This window comes from Falco naumanni, chromosome 10 (assembly GCF_017639655.2).
Source record: "Falco naumanni isolate bFalNau1 chromosome 10, bFalNau1.pat, whole genome shotgun sequence".
NCBI classification, from domain to species: Eukaryota; Metazoa; Chordata; class Aves; order Falconiformes; family Falconidae; genus Falco; species Falco naumanni.
Window position 1 is genome coordinate 20,299,853 of NC_054063.1, and position 24,518 is coordinate 20,324,370.

General features: G+C 46.6%; 1 protein-coding gene across 3 annotated transcripts; it reads right to left on the bottom strand.

Moving 5' to 3' along the window:
• Window positions 1-7,762: 7,762 nt before the first annotated feature.
• MRPL21 (mitochondrial ribosomal protein L21) lies at window positions 7,763-24,512 on the bottom strand. Of its 3 annotated transcripts, XM_040608142.1 has the most exons (7): window positions 24,451-24,512; window positions 22,586-22,646; window positions 18,656-18,741; window positions 15,449-15,612; window positions 13,852-13,904; window positions 8,691-8,794; window positions 7,763-7,996 (listed from the first exon to the last, which is right to left on the bottom strand). In XM_040608142.1, the coding sequence occupies exons 1-7, from the start codon at window positions 24,488-24,490 to the stop codon at window positions 7,932-7,934; spliced, it is 573 nt and encodes a 190-aa protein (XP_040464076.1). In that variant the 5' UTR covers window positions 24,491-24,512; the 3' UTR covers window positions 7,763-7,931. The 3 variants fall into 3 exon arrangements, with proteins under 3 accessions (XP_040464076.1, XP_040464077.1, XP_040464078.1); XM_040608143.1 differs by lacking the exon at window positions 22,586-22,646 and having other exon boundaries at window positions 24,451-24,508; XM_040608144.1 differs by lacking the exons at window positions 18,656-18,741; window positions 22,586-22,646; window positions 24,451-24,512 and adding an exon at window positions 18,049-18,070.
• Between the last annotated feature and the right edge of the window lie 6 nt (window positions 24,513-24,518).

Sequence of the window (24,518 nt, forward strand, 5' to 3'; positions counted from 1 at the left end):
TGGGGAAGCCCGGAGGGTTCTCCTTGGAGAGCAAGCAGACCTCACCCAGAAATTCATCTTGCCATCACAAGCCGGCACGTGCTTCCTTGCCTGTGTCCTTCTGTGCGTTAGCTGCTTGCGACAACTGTGTTCCTGCATCGCATCTCCAAAGCTGATGAGAGACACGTTCACGGCTTGACTACATCTGGAGCCCAGAAGACAACAGCAAGAGCAATAAACCTCAGATTTCAGGACAAAAGCTGATTCCCAGCTGGGTAAGGGGTGGGGGTGTCAAGAAAAAGAAGTCGCCGTTATGTTCCTTTTCTATTTTTAGCCTGATTTCCTAAGGAAATGAGATGTCTGCAATCAAATCCTCTGTCTTGCTTGATCCTCTTTAATACCATTTTTGAACACATTGCCCAATTTCAGTCAAAGCCAACAGTGAGGGAGAAGCCACAGGGAAAATTCTTTTCCTGCAAGTTTTGTGACAAAAAATGGTCAAATTTCATGGAAAATCAACCCTTGCACTTTGGAAAGCAGGAACTGACCAGCAGGTTCCTGGCTGGAGAATCCAGAGTAACTATTTCTACTGCTCCCAGGGGCTGTTTGGATCCCCCTTCCAGCAGGAGCGTGCTTGGCCTCACCTCTCGGTAAAGCAATCGGCACCGCAGCCTTGTTGTGCCAAGCTGGAAGCCGAGCAGTCCAAACCTGTGTAACTGCACCTACCTTAATTCGGATTGTGTTAAAAGGGCATGGATTCGTGGGGATGCAGGAACAAGGTAGAAGGATGGACTTAATACTGAAGCACAGCAATCAGTGTAGCTGCATTCAGGTGCCAGCCCTGCCGCAGGCTTCCAGAACCACCTTGGGAAAATCACTTCGCTTCCCCCCTTCTGCAACACCAAACCACCGCACTCGTGGCCTCACCACAGGAGCCTGTCCGCTCCCACGGGCATCTCCATTGGGAGGGAGAGGGATGCATGTGCCTCACGGCCCACAGGTGTTTCTAGTTCCATATATTCCACATCAAAAACCCCAAAGCCCAAACCTTGCCCCTTGCAGAGCTGTTCCACCGAGAGGCCTCCCAGTGATGGCAGAGAAAATGATGCCGTCTCATCTTTTTCTTCTAGTGCCAAGGAAAAAAAGACACAAGACCCACCCTCAAGGCTACGACGTCTAGCAAGTGACGAGGTCCCATGCTGGACTTTGGGACTCTTTCAACAGGCCTTTTTGGACTGGTCCTAGCGGTTAGCGAGGGGGCATCCTCCTCTGCCCATCCAGGTCCCCTCTCTGGTGCTTTTGATCAGCCGCGGCACAGTTCAGCATTTCAAGGACATTATTATTTGGCCCAACAAGGTTTCACAGAAAAGGCAGGGAAGGCTCAGCCTTATCCTACACAGAAGGAACCATAGAGAATATTCACGGTAGATGCTCTCAGCATGGAGAAGGCATCTTTTAACTCTGGGGCAACCTTACGCACAGTCCATCACAACTGGCCTTTTGTCCTTTGACCCTCACTAACCCCCTTCTCTTCACCTCTAAAGGCTCTTGCTGGAGAACACAGTGGTACGCCAGGACACTGCCCCGCATCCGAGGGCGGCTCTCACCAAACCAGCTCTGCAACGTACAAGCATTATTGAAACACAGAGCGCTGTTCCTGCCGCAAAGCCCACAGGGGCAGCATGGGAGAGGTGGTATTTCCATTAAGACAATCTCCTACACTACTTTAGCCTTCGGGACAGAATACAAACATTCAGTGGAGCCCACCAAAAACTTTTTTTTGGTGGAAAGTGCCTAAATCCAGCCATATGTAGTGATGATATGCTTAGGTAGTCCACGGTAGAGCTTTGAAGGAGAAACATCTCTGGCTAGCTTGCATCCAACTTCCTTCTCTGCCTCCAAAACACTGTGTTGTTTCACTTATCTCAAGAACACGGGTAGGAGTAGACTGACCTAGACCAGAACTTGGGTGAAGTTGTTTCTTTTTCATCTTTGATTTAAGTCAACAAGCCAAACAGTGCTGCAATTCACAGCATTATGCTCACCTCCAGCCCGGTGAAGTGCTGGCCTTGGGGACCACCAGATCACCACGTACTGCTGCAGACTCTCCTGCCCAGATGCGGGGCTGAAAGCACCGCTCAGAGAGAAAACAGCTCTACAGCCTTCAAACCATCTCCCGTGACCAGGCTGGGTCAGACCACTGTGACCCTCCAACCCAACACCCACTGCTTCAGAGACAATGCAGACAAACATATCCTTGACTTCTTTAGGAAAAGGTTGGCTTGGGCCCCAAAGCCGGTGGGTTTATATCCCTGACAACATGTCTGGGGACTACCCAGAGAAACTCCTACTCACCTCACGCACAGATCTCCTTGGCATGGTGAGAAGCCACATGGGTCTTCCCACACGTGCATTCAGCTCCAGTGACTACACGGTCCCACATTTGCTGGGGACCTTTCAGCAGGATGGCAATGGAAACACAACTTTATCATCTGTAATTGCTGAATAAGCCACCTCCAGCATAACAGAGCACCTGTGGCAGAGCCAGATAAAAGTAGGTGGAGTAGATATTGTTTTCTGTTGAAATATTTGTGGTCAGGCTATTCCATACTTGCCATTTTTTTAAAGCTGTAGAGTCTGCACCGGGAAAGAGGCCAAAGGCACCCATGAATCATGTCCCTGCAAACAAAAATCCAGCAGAAATAAAAAGTTGTCCTAAAGCAGACAAAGAACCAAATCACCTCAGACCGTAGCCTCAGACTAGGGAGTCCCATACCATGTTCCAAACTAAATCCCTCCTGGATCATCCACTCTTTTAAGAGCTCCCCAAAAATTCAACTTTACTGCTTCCAAAAGAAAGTAGTGCATTTGGTTTTATTTAGAAAAGATAAAAAAAAAAGCCAGTCCCTCTCCATTAGATGATCTGAAGGTGCAGGATGCCAGATCTATGCAGAAACCAACTCAATTTCAAGCTCACTTTGGAGCCTGTGCCCTGTTTTCAAAAATGACCACAGTATTTCAAAGCTTTGATCCCACAATGTTCAGCTCATCTCCTGAGCATTCACCCAAAGGGCTCAAACCCCATTTTTCCAACTCATCCATCACATTTAATTGTCACTCATTAATGATCGTACAAACACTGAGACAATACCGTTATATGGCAAGCTTCGCTGCTAGCATGCCTCTTGAGAGTTAATGTCAGACGGGGCCATCAGGGAATGTTCTCCAAGAATATAACTGAAGCCACACCGCCCTGTCAATAAACATATTTTTGGTTGCTACAGCAAAGCCAGCATGCAATTAAAAAGTTCTCTCAGACTTCAGAGCCCTCTCCTTTCTCATCAGCTTTGCAGACTCACCCTGTTCCTACCGAAATCAAACCCTGACTTTGCTTCAGCCATGCAAATGCTGAATTAGCAGCCAGGCAGAGACGTGGCAGGAGCAGGGACATGGATCCCAATCACTCGTCCCATGTTCTATAAATAGGGAGAGAGAAAATAGATGAAAGGCACCTAGCCCCAGTGCTTGCTCACGCCCAGGCTCACTGGCCACTTTCTGACTTCTCTTTAAGGGCTTTGTACCAGCCCGGACCCTGCGGCAATGCATTCCCTTTCTCTTCTTAATAAAGGGGCTATTTTTTAGGTCACAAGAGACAAGAAAACCTCTAGCACAAGAGAAATCAAACCAATGCAGCTTCCTGGTGTTACACTTTAGTGGTTAGAAATCAGCAACAGACAGAATGTATTTCAACGTGCAGCCAAAGTGTGGCCAGATCATGCTGAGAAAATAAATCTGGCTCCACGTAAGAGTTCAAAGATGCCTTTGCAAAGCTGACAGGGGAAAAAAAACCACGCCAAAGGGGCACATTAACAGCATTTCCCTTTCATCCCGGAGGCCCAAACGACACATTCCAAGAACTTTTCAAGCTGCTTTGCCACTTCAACTGGATGAACGCCTACAGCTCATGACACGGTAGAGCACATGAATGTAAAGCAGCTCCAAATATCATAACCAAGTTGCTGACTCCTTTTGCTGGCCCTTGGGTCCCGAAGACAGAGTTTCATGCACTTTTGTTTTTCCACAGAAGCTGGCCATCAGAGAGGACGGACAGTGATGCTTACAGCGTCTATCATGCTTCATTAGGCTGCACAAATAATGGATCCTCACAATGGGAAGCCTTCACGCTGAGAGAAATGGCTTTGCTTGTGAAGCTTATTTTAGAACACAGAACTTGCCAAGGGAAGGAAGAGAAACCCCATCATGTAGGCAATTTAAAACTCATCCAGACAGAGCTCTGGAGATAGGCCGCAGAAAGCTGTCCTGTAGGATGACCAGCATGGGCCGTCTCCCCTTCAATCATGACAATGATCTTATTTTTGTCAGAATGCCAAACCCAAATCCAAGCACCTGGAAGCTGCAGAATTTTCATCTGAGAAGTCATGACCATAGCATCCTGTTGGAGGGTTTAGAAGATTGAAACCTCACTCCAAACCAACGCCTGAAAGCATCTGTATCTGGCGGGGGGGTGGGGGGGTGGAGCACAGCCACAAATTAAGGTGCTACAGTCCACTGCTGCCAGAAGGGTGAAGGATGAGGTTGCGGTGGGGCTGACATTCAGCCAGGCCAGCAGTTCACCATCTCTTGCACAACAGCACGTACCATTTGCAGCCACTGTGTACACTTAATTAGGGCTTGGCTAAACAGTTCCCTTGGCTCCTCAGGAGAGGTGACAGGAGGGGGGAGCAAAGGGTGCCCAGGGGGACTGCATGTCTGGGATGCAGAGGGCAGCAGAGCCAGGAGTCCAGTCTGCCACACCCAGGCGTTCCTGCTCAAACTGGGACGTGACAGCGACGTGACTGGCAGAGAAGCAAGGGCACCTCCAGACAACTCTTCCCGAGCAAACCCCTCAGCAGCCCGGCTGGCGAGAAAACAATGCAACACTGACATTTTTCCACAATAAGGAAGCGAAGCCCGTTGTCCTTCTGCCGGGGAATGAAGCCGAGTCCTACCAACATTCTTCGAAAGCACGAGAGAGAAACCAGAACAGCCAGCGGCTTTGTGGCCAGCGGGCAGGGAGCATGCTGGAATTCGCGTCTGACTCAGAGCAGATGGATGCCCTCTGCTCCGGCCCTCCAGCCTCCCTCTGGGCAGCGAAGCCTTATTTACACGAAGTCAAACAGCACTGAGGGGAGAGTATGGGGAACAAACACGGCAGTTTTGCTTCAGAGGCGCTGGATGGCAGGAGCTCAGGTCTGGTTCTCGTCTAACCCACGCGGACGCCTAATCTTAGAGGCTCTGGGCAAAGCATCTCTCAGATTCCACCCTGATCTGATGTGCTGTCCAACAAGATGTTTTGTCCTAACAGATAAATTTTCACTATGAATCAGTGCTTGAGGGGGAAAAAAAAATAAAGCCTGCTTTCTTGAGAAATTTCTGCTCAAACTATTTAAGTATGGGAAACCACATTCAGCAGCCAGAAAGAGGATCACAAGCAGCCACCCCCCAACATGCCAAGCTAAATGAAGTCTTGTGACTTCACTCTGGATAAGAAGGTATCTGCTTCCACCTGGAAAGGCAAAAAGCTTTTTTTAAAAAAATGCCCCTGAAAACGTCAAAAATAATCCTTTCACCTCAGTCTGAGTGCATTTCAAGAAAACCTGACTATTTTGCTCAATTTTATATTAGAAAATTTTCAAAACAAAATCAGGACTTCCTGATATTGGTTGGATTTTACCTTCCTGCATTTTTTTTCCCCAAAATTGTTGTGAAGCCACCCTAATTTCATAGAGCATCTCACTTGGATTAGAATTAGGTTTCCCAAGGGCTTTTTGGGGGGAACCTGTTCCACAGATCAACTCAAGACATTTGCTTTTTCTTTTGATCCAACACTGGGCTCTTCCTTCCACATTTCTGAGCCTTGAAGTCTCTCTTGTTATTTTCAAGTGTTTCTCTGTAACTGGGAAGGACAGTTTATTCCCCCTACATCCTCTTAAAGCCAAGATACGCATGCTGTTTCTTAGCCCCAGCGCTCACATGCCTTGGGAAATGCAGAGGGACTGTGAGGTTTCCAGTGAAATTGCTTCAGCTGGCAACGCTGCTTCCGCTGTGGACTGTGAACAATCTGTAACTGCCATCGCCTTCATGCCAGCCTGCAGCATACTGCGGCTTACTGCAACTGTGGGATCTGTGGTCCCAGTGTAGAACTGGAGCCACCTTTGGGTCCCCCCACTGCCTTCCATTTTGTAAGAGCCTGGAAACAAGGATGCAATGATCAAAGATGGTTCCGGAAAGGTCCCTGTCTTCATATACCCATGAACTATTTAAAATCCAAGTGCCCAACCTCCTTGTGCAGTCAGTAGACAAGGAAGAGCATCTCCCAAGGGCTGCTCGTGCTGGACAGTCCTAGCTGGGAAGAGATGAGTTAGCCTCTGCAGCTGACCATCTCTCTCCAGCAACTACAGAACCAGCTTAACTGAAGCATACCTGGGTATTTTCTTTCTGTAGCTGAAATCAGGCAAGATGAAATGCAGCCTGAGCCATCAAGCTTGCTGTTTATGGCACCTAAAACGATCTGAGATTTTGAAAGACTGGACAGGACACAGATTTAGTTATATTCAAAACCACTACCCTGTACTGAAGGAAATGCTGGGCAACCTTGGTGCTATGAAGGAGTCGCCGCAGGGGCGCATACGGACATTCACATGCAGACTTTCCTCCTGACTCACTTGAAGCAGGGCATTCCCTAGAGAAGTGACAAGGTGAGCAAGCTCGACTTACCACTTCTCATGGTAGCTGTAGAGAATCTGATAGCTCTAGGAAACTCTTCCTGGTTGTTATTACAGTACAGAAACACATGCAGACCTTGGCTGAATAAGCCTGCTGAATCTGGCCTTGCACATGCTGCTCAGTAAGTGACAGTGCTCAACCTGCAGACAAAGCAGAGAGAAAATACTGGGATCTAGGCATAAAAATACTCACAGTCGGCCAAGCACCAAGTCTGTCAAATAGGCACAAAATCACTCCTGAGCCACTGATACCTGTTCTTGTGAGGGTATAATACATGCAGACAATTTATTGCTACGCAATAGACTCCTGAGCTTACTTTTAAGAGGGTAATTTCTCAGGTGTTCCTAACCTTTAAGGATTTTCACCACTTAGCATGATCTGGGAGTATATTTGGGATCTTGCAGTCATCTTGTTTCACTGCTCTCTTCAGTCCCATCTTTGCTGTGGGCCGCACTGTACCCCAGTGTATTCCCTGAAGCCATAAAACACCAGGAAAATGAGCAGAGCAGCAGGGCTTTTGTCAGGAGAGAAAAAGAGGTGGAAGGCAAAAATTACACTCAGCACTCTTAAAAACACCTCACCCGTTTACAGCGATGTAACTGCAGTCTGTGGAGAGCTACGAGTGTTTCCAGAGGGCAAATCAGCTCACCCAACCCCCCTGCCCCATTGCTAGCCTTAAGTGTGCTCCCAGTGCCAGGGAAACTTGCATAGACACAAATAATGAAGCACAGCACCAGGCTCTTTAAATTGACTAATTTTACCCATAGATTCTGCCTTTCCCAGCTCAGAGCCTCACTTCTGGGACTGGGGAGGCAGATGGCCCTTTTCTTCCACAACCAAGGTATTTTTAAGACACAGCTGAGAGCCTGTATTCCTAAAGTACACAGAGGGGTGTGCAGGCAGAGGCAGACCCAGCTGGCATGAAACAGCTCGACAGTTAGCAATGGATCCTGGTGTGTTTAAAACTTTTGACAAATAAATACCATCAAGGCTGAAATAATAGTTTAAAACTGTATTTCATTGTTGTTGCTTTTAAAAAAGAAATTACATAGAGATTTCCATTTCCGACAACAGCAAGAAGTCCAGAACTGTCCAGTGACAAGGCAGTTTTATTTCAATAATTGCCTAAAGCAATAATAAACCCAAGCCCCACAACACCTGATCAATCATGACAAACAGGGGAAAATTTCTATGGTGTTTATCCGGAGGACAGTCTGTGGGTTCACGATGACTGAAAAAGAATGAAAAGAGAGAAAAAAAAAAAAAAAAGATCAGATGACAGCACATAACTGTTGCATACCTTTCGAAAGGCTCCTGCTGGCTTAGCAACATTAAGGCATGCCAAGGCGTGATGGTTTCTAGGAGGGGGTGTGCTGGCAGATGCTGCCACATTGGCAGGACAGCTGCATACTGTTGGTACGGCATCAACAAGGGGTCCAGGCAGAGCTCCCGTGGGACTGTGTCAGACTGGTCGAGGTTTTAGCATCCATTCCATAAACCAACAGTCATAATTTTTCTCTCTCAGCCGTATTTGAGAAGGGACGGTCATTTGGTAATCAAAAAGCCTGCCACAGGATACTGTTAAGACTTGCTAATATCTGTGATAACACAGCAAACATTTAAGGCTTTGGAAAGGGAACAGGATTGCTTTTCTGCCCAGGGAATTTTTTTTTTTCCAGTAAGGTCTTTTGCAAGGCTATTCAACAAAGGGTGCTGGACCAAGGGAGTATTAAGTCACTGTGCTCTGCATACAGTGGGCACACCTGGGGCAGCAGGCTGGGAAAGAGGTGCTGTGCCATGAGCGGTCCTGGGGACGTGGTAAATGAGTCTCCTTCCCCAGACACTGCCCTTGTGTCATGATACCCCCACCCCAGATCTAGCAACAAAACAGCAGGGAACGAAACTGTGTATTCTATTAATCTTACTTTTCTTCCTTTGATAGTTGTGCCTCCTCCGAAAGCGCATGTTAATTTTTGGCCACGACTCTGTCTTTTCAATCACAGTAGCCTCCACACGGACGAGATCTTTCCTTAAAAATAAATTTTACAAGTATCACTTTTTAACTATTTACATTCTCGTCCTATCTGTAAGCAGGTTTCTGGGGAAAAGCGACACACAGATAACACATCCTGCCTTACAGAGCCCAGATCCACAGGAACTACAAAATCACTGTGGAAAGAGGGAAATCTGTCAGTTTGTTGGCTTCACAGTGCAAAACCAAAAGCCTCAAGGTGCTGTATGTGGATCAGCCAATCGATACAATAGGTTGTAGGGCAGTACCTCTCCATCACATGAGCGATAAGATCAGAAACAGCTAGGGAGGCAGCAGCAAGACAAACCTGCAGGAACTTGTAGGATTACAGTAAGATAATACAGTGCCTCGTCTGGCACATTCACATGATCTTGTGTGTCCTACTTTGCTTATGGTGCAGGTTAAACCCACCAGTGGCCCCTTCTCCTGTGCTATGCCGGTCAGCACAGAAGTCCTCCTTCCTTCTACAAAGCATCACAGACAGCTGGAAGAAAGCCTTCTCACCTTGCTCACCTGAAAAAATCCTGGCAAAGGCTCAGTGAAGAGAGATTTGGCCTGCTGTTTCTAGCAGGAAGCACAGCTAATTGGCTCCTGGAGCAAGTCCCTTCTCCTCTCACATGCCTCTCTTCTGCCTCCCACTCTTGGTCTGTCCTGCTTGTTTACCCCAAATTGGAAAAGAAGATGGGGACTCCCTGAGGATTTCAGGTACTGCTGCCTGCCTCGCAGCTGGGGGAGTTCAGACCACTCAAAGACTCAAATTATTTCTATATCTCATTTCTACATATGGAAATTCTCAGCAAGTAAACATCCTCCCTCCCTCCCTGAGGAGAGAGATGAAGAGAAGAATACAGCCTGTATTCACAGGCACATAAAAGCACAAAGTAATTAGTCGCTCCACTTTACCTTACCGACACACTCAAACACACCTCCTGCCCGCCCAGGGCTTCTGCAGAGCTCAGAGAAAGTCCCACTGAAGTTAGAAAAAGAATGCTGGGATTTCTAGCTGCTGTACGAAAAATGCCAAGAGCTAGAAAACAAGGTGGCTCTGAAGCACGCACTGGAGGAACAGCTACCTGTCTGCACTACAACTGCTCTCTGGGAAGATAAGTGCCCCCAGACAAGAGCCAGACTAAAGCTTTGGAAAGTGTGGTTTTAATCAACAGCCACAAGGAGGGAGGAAGAGACACTCTTTCATGCAGCATTGCTGCAGAATATCATTAAAAACTCATTAGCATGCTCACTTTGCCACCGGAAGACATTTAAAGAACATTTTCCTGACAAATTACTCTGTCTGCACTTAAGGGGGGCAGAGAGGGGAAGCCCATCTAACCTAACTGTTCCAGCAAGGTCACTAGGAGGCCAAAGGCTTTGAGACATTTACCATCTCTCTTAACTTTTACCCTCTGGGGTGTAACATATATCAGAGATTGAGAGAGGAAGGAAGGGCAGCCAGAGGAGAAAAACTGATAATACCTGCATTTATTGGCTAGCCCAGAAGAAAAGAGACAAAAGATGATCTAGATTTTGACAGGCTGGGTGACCCTCACATCTCAGATAAAGGACGTTGATCAGATTCAGCCCAGTGATAGGATCCAACAGCACTACTGAAATACACGGCGAGCTTTGCAGCGTGAGGGGAGAAACCAAGAAATGAACTGCACTTCAGTGGCTGGCCATGTTTTAACACTATAATTAGGGAGCTATACTTCCCGGGTCTAATTCCTGCCTGCTGAAGGATACACTCCCACCAACTTCTCACAGGCTTGGACTGTAAAGGCATGTAACAAACTCACTAATGATGATCACATGGGAAAACTGGAAAGTGGCCAGGCCAGATAAAGTGACCTGGTCACTGAAATCTCTGGGCAGCTCTCGGGAGAGCCAGGGTTTGCAGTAGCACAGCCAAGCTATCCCTGATACAGCGCTCACCACCGGACTGCACTGGCTGTCCTAGGCTTGGGTAGTATCCAGCCAAAGGCAGAAACATTGACACGGATCTGTAGATAAGTGTCCCCCCGCCACTGCTCATAGATATTGACATGCTTTCAAGTAAACCTTTAAGGGTATTGTTGAGACAATCCAGTATCCAAGCACGGCTTCACTCTGCAAGCCAAAGTTCAAGGCCAAAGGGCCCTGGTAAGTCCTTCTCTGTTGGACAAAGCACTAGGACCTGCTGGCTGAGAGGCTGAAGCACAACAGAAAACAACTTGCTGGTGAAGTGCATAGGAACAGAAAAGCTCTCAGCGAAATAGAGCCCAAGGAAAAAAAAAAACCAAAAAACTTCATCAAATGTTTTAGGTATGACTGGAATGTCCATAAAAATAAAAAGAGGGTCACGCGTTTCCCAGAGTCTGACATAGACAGTCGGGCCTGCTGCTGTTAGCAGCAAAATGTTTCATGACAAAGCAAGTCTATCAGATTTTTGCAGGAGGCAAGAAAAATTCACACTGAAATCTCATAGATGTAAGTTGGGCTGAAAGCTATTGTCATTAAGCCGTGAAAAAGATCCAGGCAATCCACAGCACCAAAGGATCGCAATTCTTAGAGGTAATAATTTCAACTGACAAGCTCGCTTGCTCCCTGCAGAAGGTAACTGAATCCCAGCCTTGCTGTCTGGGAAAAGAACAGGCCCAAGGCCCTTTGCCTTTTCTACTGAAGCCACTGCAAAAAGGGACAGGTAGCAGGAGAAAGAGCAAGGTTCATCTAGAGGAAAAAATTCCCCCATCAGTAGTACTTTGTCTAGAAATAAGCTAAGCTCTCTCACAGGTACCATTCATTCCACTCAGGTCTAAAACAGCTGAGGGTACTGAGCTGATGGCTTGAAACGCAAACCTGCCCAAGGTTATGCTCACTTCTAATCACAGCTTTAAAAGTGCACAACACTTTCTGCATTATACAGCTAAACAAAGTACAGCTGCATACTGCTTGATATCCTTGTGCCAATCGACCAGACAGCAAGTTACTTGAACAAACACAAAACCCAACAGATTCCAGAGCAGAAGCCAGCTACAAGTTCCCAGAATAGTCTCTGCCACGCAGATATGTTTTGTTGCACTGTTGTTTTTTAAGGCTTTTAAGGAGTGTCATCTTGGGAGGTATCTGACTGTTACAGAAAATTAAAACATCACTGTCCGTCCAAAACAGGACAAGTTCCTACCCGCCTCCAAGTTTGAACAGGGAGTGCAGCTGTAATGAACTGTCTTACGCAGACACTGGTGCAAGCATTTACTGAAGTGTTTATTTTTGAAACAACAGAAAAACAAAACCACATTTGTTCATACCCAACCTCTTATCTCCCCTCCAAAATGTTTGTGGTTTAGGCACAACTGGGAGCTATGTGAAAGAACTGCAGTCGATGTTGCTCATGACACGCTGGGTTTTGCTTTCCTTTCCTCAGCCCATATCAGAGCTGGGGACTCGGGAGGTTTCCCTGCAGCTTGGGGGGAGGATGGCACCTTCCCACCAGCCTTTCAATCTGCCTGGTGAGCTGCTACTGCCTCCTCCTCCCAACGTTCTTCCTCTGCCAGTTACTGGAGTTCAGGCTAACACTGGCAGATGTGCAGTTTGGTCTGCTTCAAGCAACTGGCACCACCTTCCACACACTGAGAGCAGCTGCAGGAACCAAACAGCTGTTTCTCTTCCTGCCCTAGAGCTCCTGCGTCTTGCACTGCACACGCCAAGTCCAGCACACAAACTGAGAGTTGCAAAAAAACACCCCCGAGCCACTAGTTAAGACAGCCAGGTGAGGGATGGTGCTCCTAAACTACCTGACATAGCGTATCCATGCCTGCAGAACTTGGGCTCCTCTGAACTTCTGCAAGATGACACTTCTAGTCCTAATAATGAGATTTCCCTTCCTAAGATCTTCCACGAGGGCAATATCTGGCAATAATTCAAAGACTCCTGACAACCCGCTCTTCCAGATATATTTGCAGTACTGTTAAAAGGACTGGCAGCTCTCAAAATCCTAACACAGGGAACTCGAAGCAGCTACCACCACTGCAACCAAAGTCATGTTATCAACTGTACAAACATGTTACAAGTAACTCCTAAATACCAACAACCCCCTGGTGCCACAGCAAGCACTCAAAAGTGAAAGTGATATGAAACTCTACGGTATTTCTAATCTGAATCTACAAGGCATCAACAAATAATTCTCAGATGTACAAGTTCCTACTCATGGGCCCATCCTCTGCCAAAGTCACTGCAGTTCGAGCTAAGGCCAAAACAAGTGGTTTAGCTTGCAACCAGACCACAGCCAGGGCTTCCAGGTACTTCAAGCACCTGCAACCCACCTCATCTTCACTTGCATTTTACCACTAAAACCTCTTGTCCTGGGGAAAACAACAGTTCATGACTTTGCTTCTGGCTACTGCTAAGAGCTGAGCAATAACACCTGGTCCACATGCACCACTTCCTTTTGGTATAGAAAATGCTGAAGAAGCAGGCATTCTGCCAGTTTGTATAGCAGGTCCTACACACTGGGATGGTGCCAAGCAGGTAAAATCCTTCTCCCCAGTTCTGTGACTGCTGGACAGGAAAATCAGGAACTCTAAAATTAAGATTAAGGCCTGCTGGGTTAAGACAAGGACAAAAGGAAATGGGTTAAAAAACCCAAGTCAAATTAAGGGGTTAAGGGATGGGAAAGGATTTCTGGGTTATTCCAAGATGACTATCACCAGAATTAGGGTAAGGGAGTAAAGATGTTGAAGAGCAAGATTTACTGCTAGTTAGTGCAAGGTTTGTAACAAGAAAAAAGGAGGTCCAACCCAGTAGAGGTGAATATCCTACAGTTACCTTAGTAAAACTCAGCTGTGAAACATGGCTCATTCACTTGGAAAACTAACTGCTGTTCTATCCTGGCAGTGTGGCGATGGTTAGAGTCAGCAGAGGCTGAGAAGCTTTATTGGTGGCTCTTTCAAAAGCCACAGGGCTGGGAAAAAAGCTACTGCTGATAAATCCAAGTTTCTCTTCAGTTTCAGCTGTAGGAGCCCTGAAGCCACAATTAAGTACAAGAATTGTTTCAAAGACAATTCTTGTATGAGACATCTTACCCCAGGAGCGGCCTTCCAATAAGTGTGAAGTCATCAGCACCAACCAGTAAAACCTATGGAAAATAAATGAGGCATATGTCACTGCTTTCTTGTCCCAGTAGAAATGCAAACAGTATCTTCCAAATTCTACAGTCACCATAAAGGAGTCAAACTGCTTAAAAATAGGCCTTTACACATTTCAAACCTGACGCTGTTACTAGAGAGGGATGGTGGGAAAAGGCAGCTAACAGGCAAGAAACAGATTCGTTAAACAGTCAGTCTTCCAGGACAGCTTATCCTACTAAAACATACTTTGGAAGTATCTTTCACATTGATCAGAACACACTGAACCTTTCTGTCCTGGCTCACCAACAGCTGTAAAAGTTATGAAAAGCAATACAGGGAAAAAGAAGAATGTGCCTTGTGTGGATCGGAATGAATAGCAGCTCCATAAAATCATTGGATTTTTATAGCAATTGCTCCATGTCCCAGCAGAGAAATACTGTCCTCACCCTCCTCCATCAGGCCTCAAGAGGGCAAAAAAGAAATGAGCATGGGGGGGGGGGGGGGTGGGATTCACCACCTCAGGGACTAGCCCTTTTGTTTCAGGGTATTTCAACCACCTGCTTATCTAAAGGATCAAGCAGGATAATAAAGAGGACATAGTGAGAAGAGGCAGCATTTCTTACAGACTGTCTCCTTCCCCACACTAATTGTACAGCAGCAGCTAAAAGCAGCATACAAATGGTCATGAGATATTCCCAGTTTTCTTTTAGAAACTTGCCAGTAAAATCCCAGAAGAGTTATGGTGGTTAGGCAAGTTTTTCACCTTTAACTCCCATCCAGACCTTTGCATTCCTAGCTGGCTACTTCATGCAAATCACTCCTCTCTGCAAGGACACAGGACACAGCTGAAGGCATGCCTAAAAAGCTGCCTCAAAACTGGACTTCAAAGCAACGGGTAAGTAGAAGAACTGCCCGGCTCTCCTTAACTGCTTACTTGGCTCTAACAACCAATATTAAGATTAAACCAACCCCACTCCATAATCTTTCATTTAAGCTTTGGATTAATAAACCTCTACAAGCTCCTGCTAGTTAAACAAGGGTAAAGGTAAAGATATTGAATTGCATCTCGGTAATTCTCCCCTACATGCACCATCCCTCTCCCTCCACCCAACACACTCAGCACGATAAGGATCTTGCAAAGCATTGCTCAGCGACAGTCCCTCCGGAGGACTGCAAGTATTTTGGGTGTTGAGAGTTTCAAGGTAAACACAGTCTTCAGCTGCTGTCTCTAGAAACAACAACTGTAATTTTCTTTTTTTGGATGAAGTCAGTACAACAAAAATCTGTCTCCTAACAGAGTCTGGCACGACTCACTCCAACCCTGTTCAACAGAAATCACAATAATATTATCACTAACAGAGTAACTGAAATTGGAACAAAACTAAGACAAGGCAAGTAACTGGAGTAAGAACGGGAGATCAGACAGGAGCTATTCAGGACATGTTATTAAAAACTGGTTATGGGTTTTGCCTTAGGGAATGTTCACAGGCAATTTGCTCTAGCCCCACACACAGCATGGCATCACAGGCACTGTGGAAGCATGGCATGTCACCTTTTCCATCCGGATTCGGTCTCCACATTCAGCCTCCAGAACATTGTCCATCATAATCAAGTCTTCACTAGTTATTTTCCACTGCTTGCTGGCAAAGTGGACCACAGCAAAGAGCCTTCCGTACTGCCCCATTGCGATCATCTTGTTCACCTTCTGTACCACTTCTGCGGGCAAACAGCAGGGAAGGAATCAGTGTACAAACCCCCGCAAGGTGTGAAGAACCGCTCAAAACTAACTCAGCCACACTGCTCTCCCACCAAAACTATTACCTTCTGGGAATCTTTAAGCATGGATCAACAGTAATGTTGTTTCCGACAAGGCGTGAACCTCCCTTTCATAAACTTAATTTGTATTTTAGTTGCTGGCAAACCCATGTGTAAGTAAACAGCTAGTATATATACCATGCGGCTGATCTAAGACTGTTGACTTCTCAGCCTATTTCTTAAGCATCCTAAAATGCACTGCATTCAGATATAAAGTGTTCCAGAAAAGAGTGCTCATCCTTGCATTCTACGTTTGGAGGGGAGCAACTCAATTTCCAAGTCATATGCAGAAGGCCCAGCATTCTGAATACCGTGTAAGGCATGCAGGAACATCAGGAAGAGTTTGGCAAAGTACAAAGGAAAAACTAACAAAGCTTGGCTTGAGAACTTGTACCTGCAGCAAAGACAAGAGAGACCTTTCTGTCAGTCTCTTCCAGAAAATCTCTTCCTGAAAAATCTCTTCCCGTATACACATACACACAGAGAAGGTGCCAGAAGCGGTACAAATGCCGGGGACAAGGTCCTGCACATGAACAAACTCAGTTTTCTGTGATCAGCTTCCCATGCACTGAAACCAAAACCAGTTTTTACAGGAACATCAAAAAGTATTGCTTAATAAGTGCCATTCCACTGCCAAATAGTAGCTTTCCACCCACTTGAGCTGTTCAGAAAAACAGCAACTTTTCTATAACTGGAAAAATAGATTTTCTTCGTGGTCCACAAAAGTGGCTGAATTTTTTTTTTCTTTTTTCTAGGAATGTAAACAAAACAACATCCATTTGGGACAGGCAAGAATTTAGCAGCCAGTCAAACCAAACCCAGTTCTTACAGGAACACTCTGAAAGTGTCCAAGTTTCAACCCAGCAGATGCAAGCTATTCTAGGAAGAGGTAAGAACCAATTATTTGCAAGGCAGTAGTTACTACAGTTCCCACTACAGTGAAGAGTTTAGCTTCTGTGTTGCTGGAATTGCTGCCCCAGAAGAAAAATCTACTGTGTGCTCTTTTCTCTGATTCACAGTGGACCACTACAAAAAGTCCAGAGGAAAAAAACCAACCACATTTTCCTTGTTATACCCGCAACTGCACTATGGGTACAATAAATTTCTTGCAGCTCTGAACTGCTGATGCAGGTAGATCAGTAGTCCTGTGGTCAACGTTTCAAAACCAAAATTTCAAAAATGCTGGCCTACAATTTTCTCTCAGCAAAAAACATGCGGAGTCATGCTCTAACAAGGGTTAGTTCCTTGTCAAGTTTCAACTTTCTATCCATGGGGCTTTATCATCTTTCCATAACCAAAAAAGGTACATTTTCTACACTGTACTTGGGCTCTGAAGTTGTTGATAACTCTTCCAAACACCTCTAGTGACAGGAAACATCAAGTGATGTTACTATTTAACTGCTAGGACAGCAATCCTAAATACCCCTGGCTGTTTCCATAGCCAGCAGAAAAATAGAAGGCAGAATTCAAATGCTCTTGCTGTTTGCTTTGGATAAGCACAGCCAGGAGATAATGATGCAAGCTCATTAACAGCAGGAGGTTACCAGGCACAGAAATCACAGCAGCCCCGAGGATCCCATGTGAATCAATCAGGTGAACATGGGACCCTGTTCACCACAGGGCTTCAGTAAACCAAACAGAGCAGTTCACAGTTCACTACCGGGTCAAATCACACTCAGACACAGAACATTCATCTGTCACTTGAGCAATCCCAGGAGCACAAAGGAGATAAAAAGCAGGATGAAAAACAGCCAGAGAGGAGACCTGGAGCAGGAGGCTCTCTCTAAAGCACACCAGTCACATAGCTACTCACACACTTCAGTCCGATGATTGGAGACTATCTGCAAAAAGGTGGACACAACTCAGCTTTTCACCTCTCACTCTCCTTGTAAAAGAACTCCTCTCCTTTACTTCCCAGGTCTCTCCCACCTAAAGCAGGAGTCAGATACCTTTCACAGATGTCCCAGAGGTTTACACAGCGAGACAGTAAGACTGCCTGTCAATAAACAGAGGAGCTCATTGCCTGTGTGAAGCACAACGCCTAATTGCTACCACCACAGCAACTGTAGAAGGAATTCACCCACTGGGGCTCATTATTGCCTAGTTCTGAGACACATCCCACACATGTGGCTTCCCTGCTACCATCCCCAGCACGGTCTAGATGACAACAGCCCCACTTGGGCAATATGAGGCTAGACACATCTGCCTTCTTGTATTTGATTTTCACCTGCCAGGGGACCTGTGTCTGGTTACAAGTGGAAGATTGACATGTTCTAGTAAGGTGAAGCAATGAGGGAGGGTGGTTGCCAAACATCTGTGGGCACTTCTCTCACTGACCTGTGAGGCTGCCTGCTGTACAGTCCACGTGCTCCTTTCAGGAGGACCACTGGCTGCCTTCAACGGTCCTGACTAGATGTGGGGACAGAAACACATTCACTAACATTATGTCACATCCCAGCTGCTCATTGCCTTATGTCACACCTCTGCAGCTCAGTCATGTCCCCACCATCCAACTGCTTATGCTGGCTCTAGTGTTTTATACATTTAAATACACCAGCTCTCTGATGTGCCTTCCATCCAACAGCTTTTGCTGGCTTTAGCTTTTTGATTTATCCACTAAAAGACAAATAATTGTTTCCTCCTGTCCAAAAGGCTTGTTTCACGCTTTAGAAAGCAACACATCACATCAAGTAAGGTTACTCTAGGAGTGTTACAATCTGTCACACTGTCACAAACTAAGACAACCTCATATTGTACCCAAATCTCCAATACTAGCAGCTGGAGCACAAGTCCAGTGACACTAACACATCTGACAGACTAGACAAAAATGCAAAGAACAAAACCAGGCTCCAATCATTGAGAACACTTATTTATGCTCAATCAGGCCTGCCACCAGCGGCAATACTGGAGTGCTAGTCTTCACTCAGGGACTTGAGATCTTTACCTGCATGATACTTTGCTTCTTCTACTGGATCTGGAAGTTTCACTTCAGGCCACGGGGGTGAAGTCAGAGATGTTTTGGCAACAAGTCTGTGAATGATAAGGTATGATTCATTTGTAGCACACAGATATTGTCAAGAGATGTAAAGCATGAAGAAAGGGAAAAAGGTAAAAGAAGCTGCAGATGGGACTAGAAAGTGGTTTTCCACTGGCGAAGCAGAAGTTGTAGAGGAGACTTAATGATTTCTCAGTATGAAAAACTAGATCTAAAACCCACTGGGGCCAGAAGGCAACTTCCCACAGATCACATTTCTCTTTGTAGCAGCTCATGAGCAAGGAGAGGTTTTCTATTCCAGTGTAAAGTGTTACGGACAGAGGGAGGCAGACAAGGCAAAAGCCATGTTACCTCTCGAGGAATTAATCCAATGGAGGACACTGGATATAGCAAACTCCTCAGATCCTCCTCCTGACACCTGGCAAAAGCACTCCAGTAGGACAAGAAATGCTGAAGATGTAGCCCATATCAGAAGGCTGTTCAAAAACATGCAGAAAACAGTCTCATTCTTTAGTTCAGCCTGTAAATACCCTACAACAGTCACTGCTCCCAGGGCTTAACATCATTTAGGGCCACCGTGAACTGCAGCAAGCTTTAAGAAAAAGGGATAAATGCCTCAGTGGTTGGTTTGCTTTACATCCCATCCTATCATAAAATTCATTATGGGGAATGGATTATTCCCCCCCTCTTTTTTTTTTTTCTTTCTTCCCACTTCAGAATGTTAGTTAAAATAGTTTGAAACAAAGGAAGAGTGCAGAAATAAACCAATGGAAAATTAAGTGAAAATTCACACGGCTATCACTTCTTCCTGATGTTGATATCTGCAGCTGGATGTGGTAGTGCCAATAAAGTTCAGAGACTACCACTGACTTTCCACCCCCTTGTTTTTACAGACTGGAATTTTGTCACCAACTCCAATGGAAACTGACCTACCTTCAGCCTTGTTACACCCGAGTTTTAGATACAAGGCTCTTACTAAGCTTTTCCGGGTATAGCTACAAGTTACCTCCACCACAGCTGAGCGGCTGAACACATTAATGCTCCTCAGCTCACTTCACCAAGTACAAAGCCCTAAGTTACCTGACAGCGGGGAGCATCCGGGAGGAGGCAACTTGCCTTTGATGGGGAAGAAGGGCTAATGAGCATTCTTAAACCAGCCTTAAGCGCTGCACATGAATGACTCACATGCATCCTTTTTTCCCCCCTCTGTTTTTTGAAGCTCTTCTCCGTTAAATAGACAGTTTAGAGAGGGCCTTAAGACCACAGCTGGGTTCTTTACAGGAGAGTTGAGGCTGTTGTTCTTTTGTCACTTACAGCTGCATTCCCTGAATGGCAATATTAACGGCTTATCCTACCCCCAGTGCAATTCAGCATTTAATACCACAAACATTTAACCCAAAAGACTCTTCTGTGCCATTACCACATCTGTCTATAATTGATATTACCACACTGGGGAGGGACTAGCAGAGGCATCTAACAAAACTTCTTAGACCCATGCCTATCTTGGTTCAGATTCACCACAGAAGGGAGCGGGAGCTTGCACCACCCCATACTCATCCAGCCAAGCACAAGCATCATTCCTCACGATGACTCTGAGCACCAAGATATTTTGCTGAAAGGTGCAAATTAAATCCTGATTCTTCTTGAAAGGGTAGCTTCCACTGTTGTGATAGAGAGTGGCTTTTTTAACATCTCTTTTCAAACACTCTGCAACCGTACCGCTGAGACAAGAGCCTCTTCACTGCAAGATGTTGCATCGGTCCCCAAAAACCTCCCTGGTGACCAGCCTGAGGGACTCTGGACACCACAGATGCATCCCTTCAGGATCATTCAGTACTGATACAATCGTGGAAGCAACCACAGCTCAAGCTGCACCAGCACCCAAGTGACAAATTCTGTGCAGACCTGAAGACAGCTCTACTGTCTATATTTGGATGCTGCTCTCTTACTGAAAATGGTATGCGGCTGTCACAACGCACAGACACCTTCAGTTTAGTAAATAAACTGGGGGCCTGAAGGCGAGCAGGCTACAGTATGGATACAGAACGAAAGACTGAAAACTGCCAGGGGTGTTTCAGCTAGCAGCCAGCAACACATTCTGTTTAGCTGTACAGTGGATTCTTTCTGCTTTTCTCAAGATAGTCACTGAGAGGGATCCTCTGCCTCAAAACTGACCGAATTCCTGACTGCTTCGAGCCCTGTACAGTCAATACCGCAGGTACTGTACCATGCGCACACTGCCTTTCTTGACAGTGGTGCAGACAGCACTACATCATGAGAACGCTGTTTAAAACATCAGAGCTGAACAACAATTAACGCCGCTCAAATGTGCCACAGGGTGTTAATTCAGAAATGAAACACTGCACGAAGCTCAGTGTGAGTTTGAGCGGAAAAAATGCAAATGACACTTGCTTATAATTAGCTGTTTTTCAAGATCTCTAGGACAAGAAGCAACAACAAGAAGGACCAGAGGCAGCTGCTTACATCTCTGCATAAGAGCCAGTTACAAAAACTATTGATTTGTTCCCAAAGAACTGGAGAGAAAAGCACTACTCGGAACTGTGGTACTCATTTCAGGGGCCAGGGAAAGGAGGCACAAGGCCCATCCTGCACCATTCAGAGATTACCCTGAGAGATGCCAAATGCCTTTACTCAGAAAGAGACACATGACCAAAAGACACCAGATTATTAAGCAAGAATCTACAATACCACAAAGACAATCTTAGCTTTAAAGAAGAGGCAGATTCACTCTGGATCTTGATGAGATGACCAGAAGGGTATTGGTTTCTGAAATTCAAAGAGAAAGATGCTGCTCACTATAATACCATCTCCACCACAAACAGGAAGTCCAGCTTCCTGTGCACAGAGATCCACACTTTCTATAAATAACACAGGATGCGCAAACCCATAAAACGTTCCGGAAAAGACATTAGATGCTAGTGAACGAAGGCAAATTAACACAACAGCAGTAGTGTTGGATTGGTTTACTCTGTAATGCCCAGCAATGCCTCAAGAAGGGCTTTCATTTAACAGAAACTCAAAGCACTTGCAAACAAGTATATAGCCACAAGCACCAAGGCTTCGTGGGTCTGTTGCGGGGTATAGTAATAATGTTGGGTGCTCTGTCACCGAGGCAGAGATCCAAACTGTGTTCCCACATGGCTGAGGATCAGCGGGAAGAGGTCACCCCTCCGCAGCCTTCAGAAGAGCAGAGGGAATGAGCACATCTTGCCGGTTTTCCCTGATGCTGCTCACAGAAGTTCTCCGTTTCTGCAGTGTCCCCTTCTGGTTAAAGCAAGCAGCAGCACAGCCCACAGCTCTGTCTCACTCGAGATCCCAGCAGAGGAAACAAAATACAGACACAAACAAGCAGCTTTCAAAGTGCTGAAACAAATGAAGGCTGAAGTTTCCTGGCTTGGGCTGTTAATCACATTGTGCGGAGACCACAGAGCAAGTTCAGTATTTATCAGGTATCAGAGACTCCAGGCAGGAGATGGACCTTGCCCGAGGAGTAGGCCACCTGTACCTAAAAAGATGAGTGTTAGCTGAAGCCCTTTCTGCCGCTGAGGAGCTTGCAATGTCCTGCCTTGAGTGGCTTCTCTGCTGTCTACTACGGGCTGAGCCCACACCGTGGCCCTTTTCTCAGTGGAGGATCTAATTATCTATCTCTAGACTCAACTCTTAATTTCCCAAATCAACAGAAGCATCCCTCTAGCAAAGGTGACCAAAGGTAGGCAGAGTCTAAAACTTTGGGGGAAGTGACAGACTAAGGGATCAGACAAGCCTCCCTTCCAAAGTAAAAACAAGCCACCCTCCCCATCCACCCGAAAGACAATCAGTATTTCAAGGGGCAAAAAGCATAAAGTCGTTTGACATTACCCTTGCTGCAGTGACGTGCTCTGGGAACTCTGTTGCCGAACCACAGATGAAAGCAAGCAGGCTAAAAGGGAAGGAGGGAAAAAGAATTAAAAATAAGCAGCAACAACTAGGCTTTTAGACCTTGGTGAGGAAGCATGACAGCAATGTTGAAGCGTTACAGCACTGGTCAGCTTCGTGGTACCATTTTTCTGCCTGTAAAGGCTTTGTTCGGTTTTATCATGCCAAAGATAAAGGGGGAAGCAAAACAAGATACATGGTAAGAGAAAGGACCCATCAGTTGTGTGCAGCATTGCAAGAGAGCACAAGAGAGCTCCCACTGCAAGCACACTTACTTCAAGTCACACTTCCACCTAGACACACCAATTTAACACGGATACACTCAGAGCAACCCATCTCTTGCTAAACAACGTGACCGAAAGGCAGAGGAGAGGAACAGGTAGTCTACAGAATGCTGTGGTGCACTCTTCATTCTGAGCACTAACTGGTGCTGCTAGAAGGATCCTTTCCAGCCCTCTGGGCCCTCTGAAAAGGGGAGGGAAGCTATTACACAACATTTACCAGGTGAGTCTCAGAAACTTCTACTAAGCCTTACAAAGTTCCCACTCTGAAAAGAGAGGAGGAAGACAAGGCATATTGCCAGTAACTCACTGGCCCTGTAGCTCCTAAGCAGACACTGCAATGGTGAGTGAAACACAGTGACCTGGAAGAGGGGGGAAGGTCCAGCAGATTTGGTTTTAACACTCCTATGTCTGGGTTTTCACCCTCCCAGTCATGCTTGCTCCTTCTAGACAAGAGGAGTGGAGGAGCTATGTAGCCGAACAAGGAACAACAACAGAACATGGGAATTAGGAAAATGTATTCATGCTTTTCAGAGCTACATGTACATAAGCTAATGTTCATCAACAGTGAAGCTGCATTACCGTTCCCATACACAAATCTTCAAAGCTTGAGTGGTTCACTATGACTTAAATCACACTTGAAGTGCAGCTTCAGCATTTTCTGGAAAGGAGCTAGACCCACACACACTTAGCAGAAAGAGATGAAGTCCTAAAAACACATGCTCAGGGATTTATCCCTATGTTACCTCAGGGGTAACAATCCCCCTCCTGGAACAAAGTGCTTAATTAACAGCCAGACTCTGCACAGCTTCATTGCAGGAACATTCCCTTTTTCACCCACCATCCAAAGCATGACTGATACAAGGGACTAGCAAGACCTCTTAACACCAAACATACTTAACCACCTCTCTTGCAGAAGCTGCAGTTCACCAAGTCACACTCACCCAGCATGGAAATCAAACCCCGATGCAAAGCCAGGGCCCCCGAGGCTGCCTGTCTGCTCTCCCAGCAAACACCCTGCCAGCTGCCCAGCCCAGCAAGGAGGCCGATGGAGCCCCTGCACACACCCCCAACCCCCAACCCCTAGATTTTCCATAAAGGTTCACACCAGGCTAGAAAAAAACCCTGTAAAGTTGATTCTCCTTTTTATTAACTTTCCCCCGCCCCGGCTTTCCGGCTGCTCCGAGACTGATGCAGGCCAAGGCCCGAGCCGCCCTTTTCCCCCCCGCAGCTTTCCGCCACGGGCAGAGCTCCGGGGCTCACCCGCCTGTTACACGGCGCGGCTGTACCGGGGCCACAAGCCGGCCGGGAACTGCAGCACCGGCCCTGCGTGGGGAGGCGGCGGGGGCTGGCTGGGCCCGCCGAGGGGACGGGGCCCCCGGCCTCGCCGCACCGGGAGACCGCGGAGGGGCCGCGCCGCGTCGTCCAAACGGCCAGCGGCGGAGACGCTGCCCCGCCGCCTCCCTCCTCTCCCTCCCCGGCCGGAGCGGAGCTCAGAGCGTCCCGTCCCGTCCCGTCCCCTCTCACCTGCCGCCCGCCGCCGTGCCCCCGCCACCACGGCCGCCATGACGGTGACCCCCGCCCCGGAAGCGGAA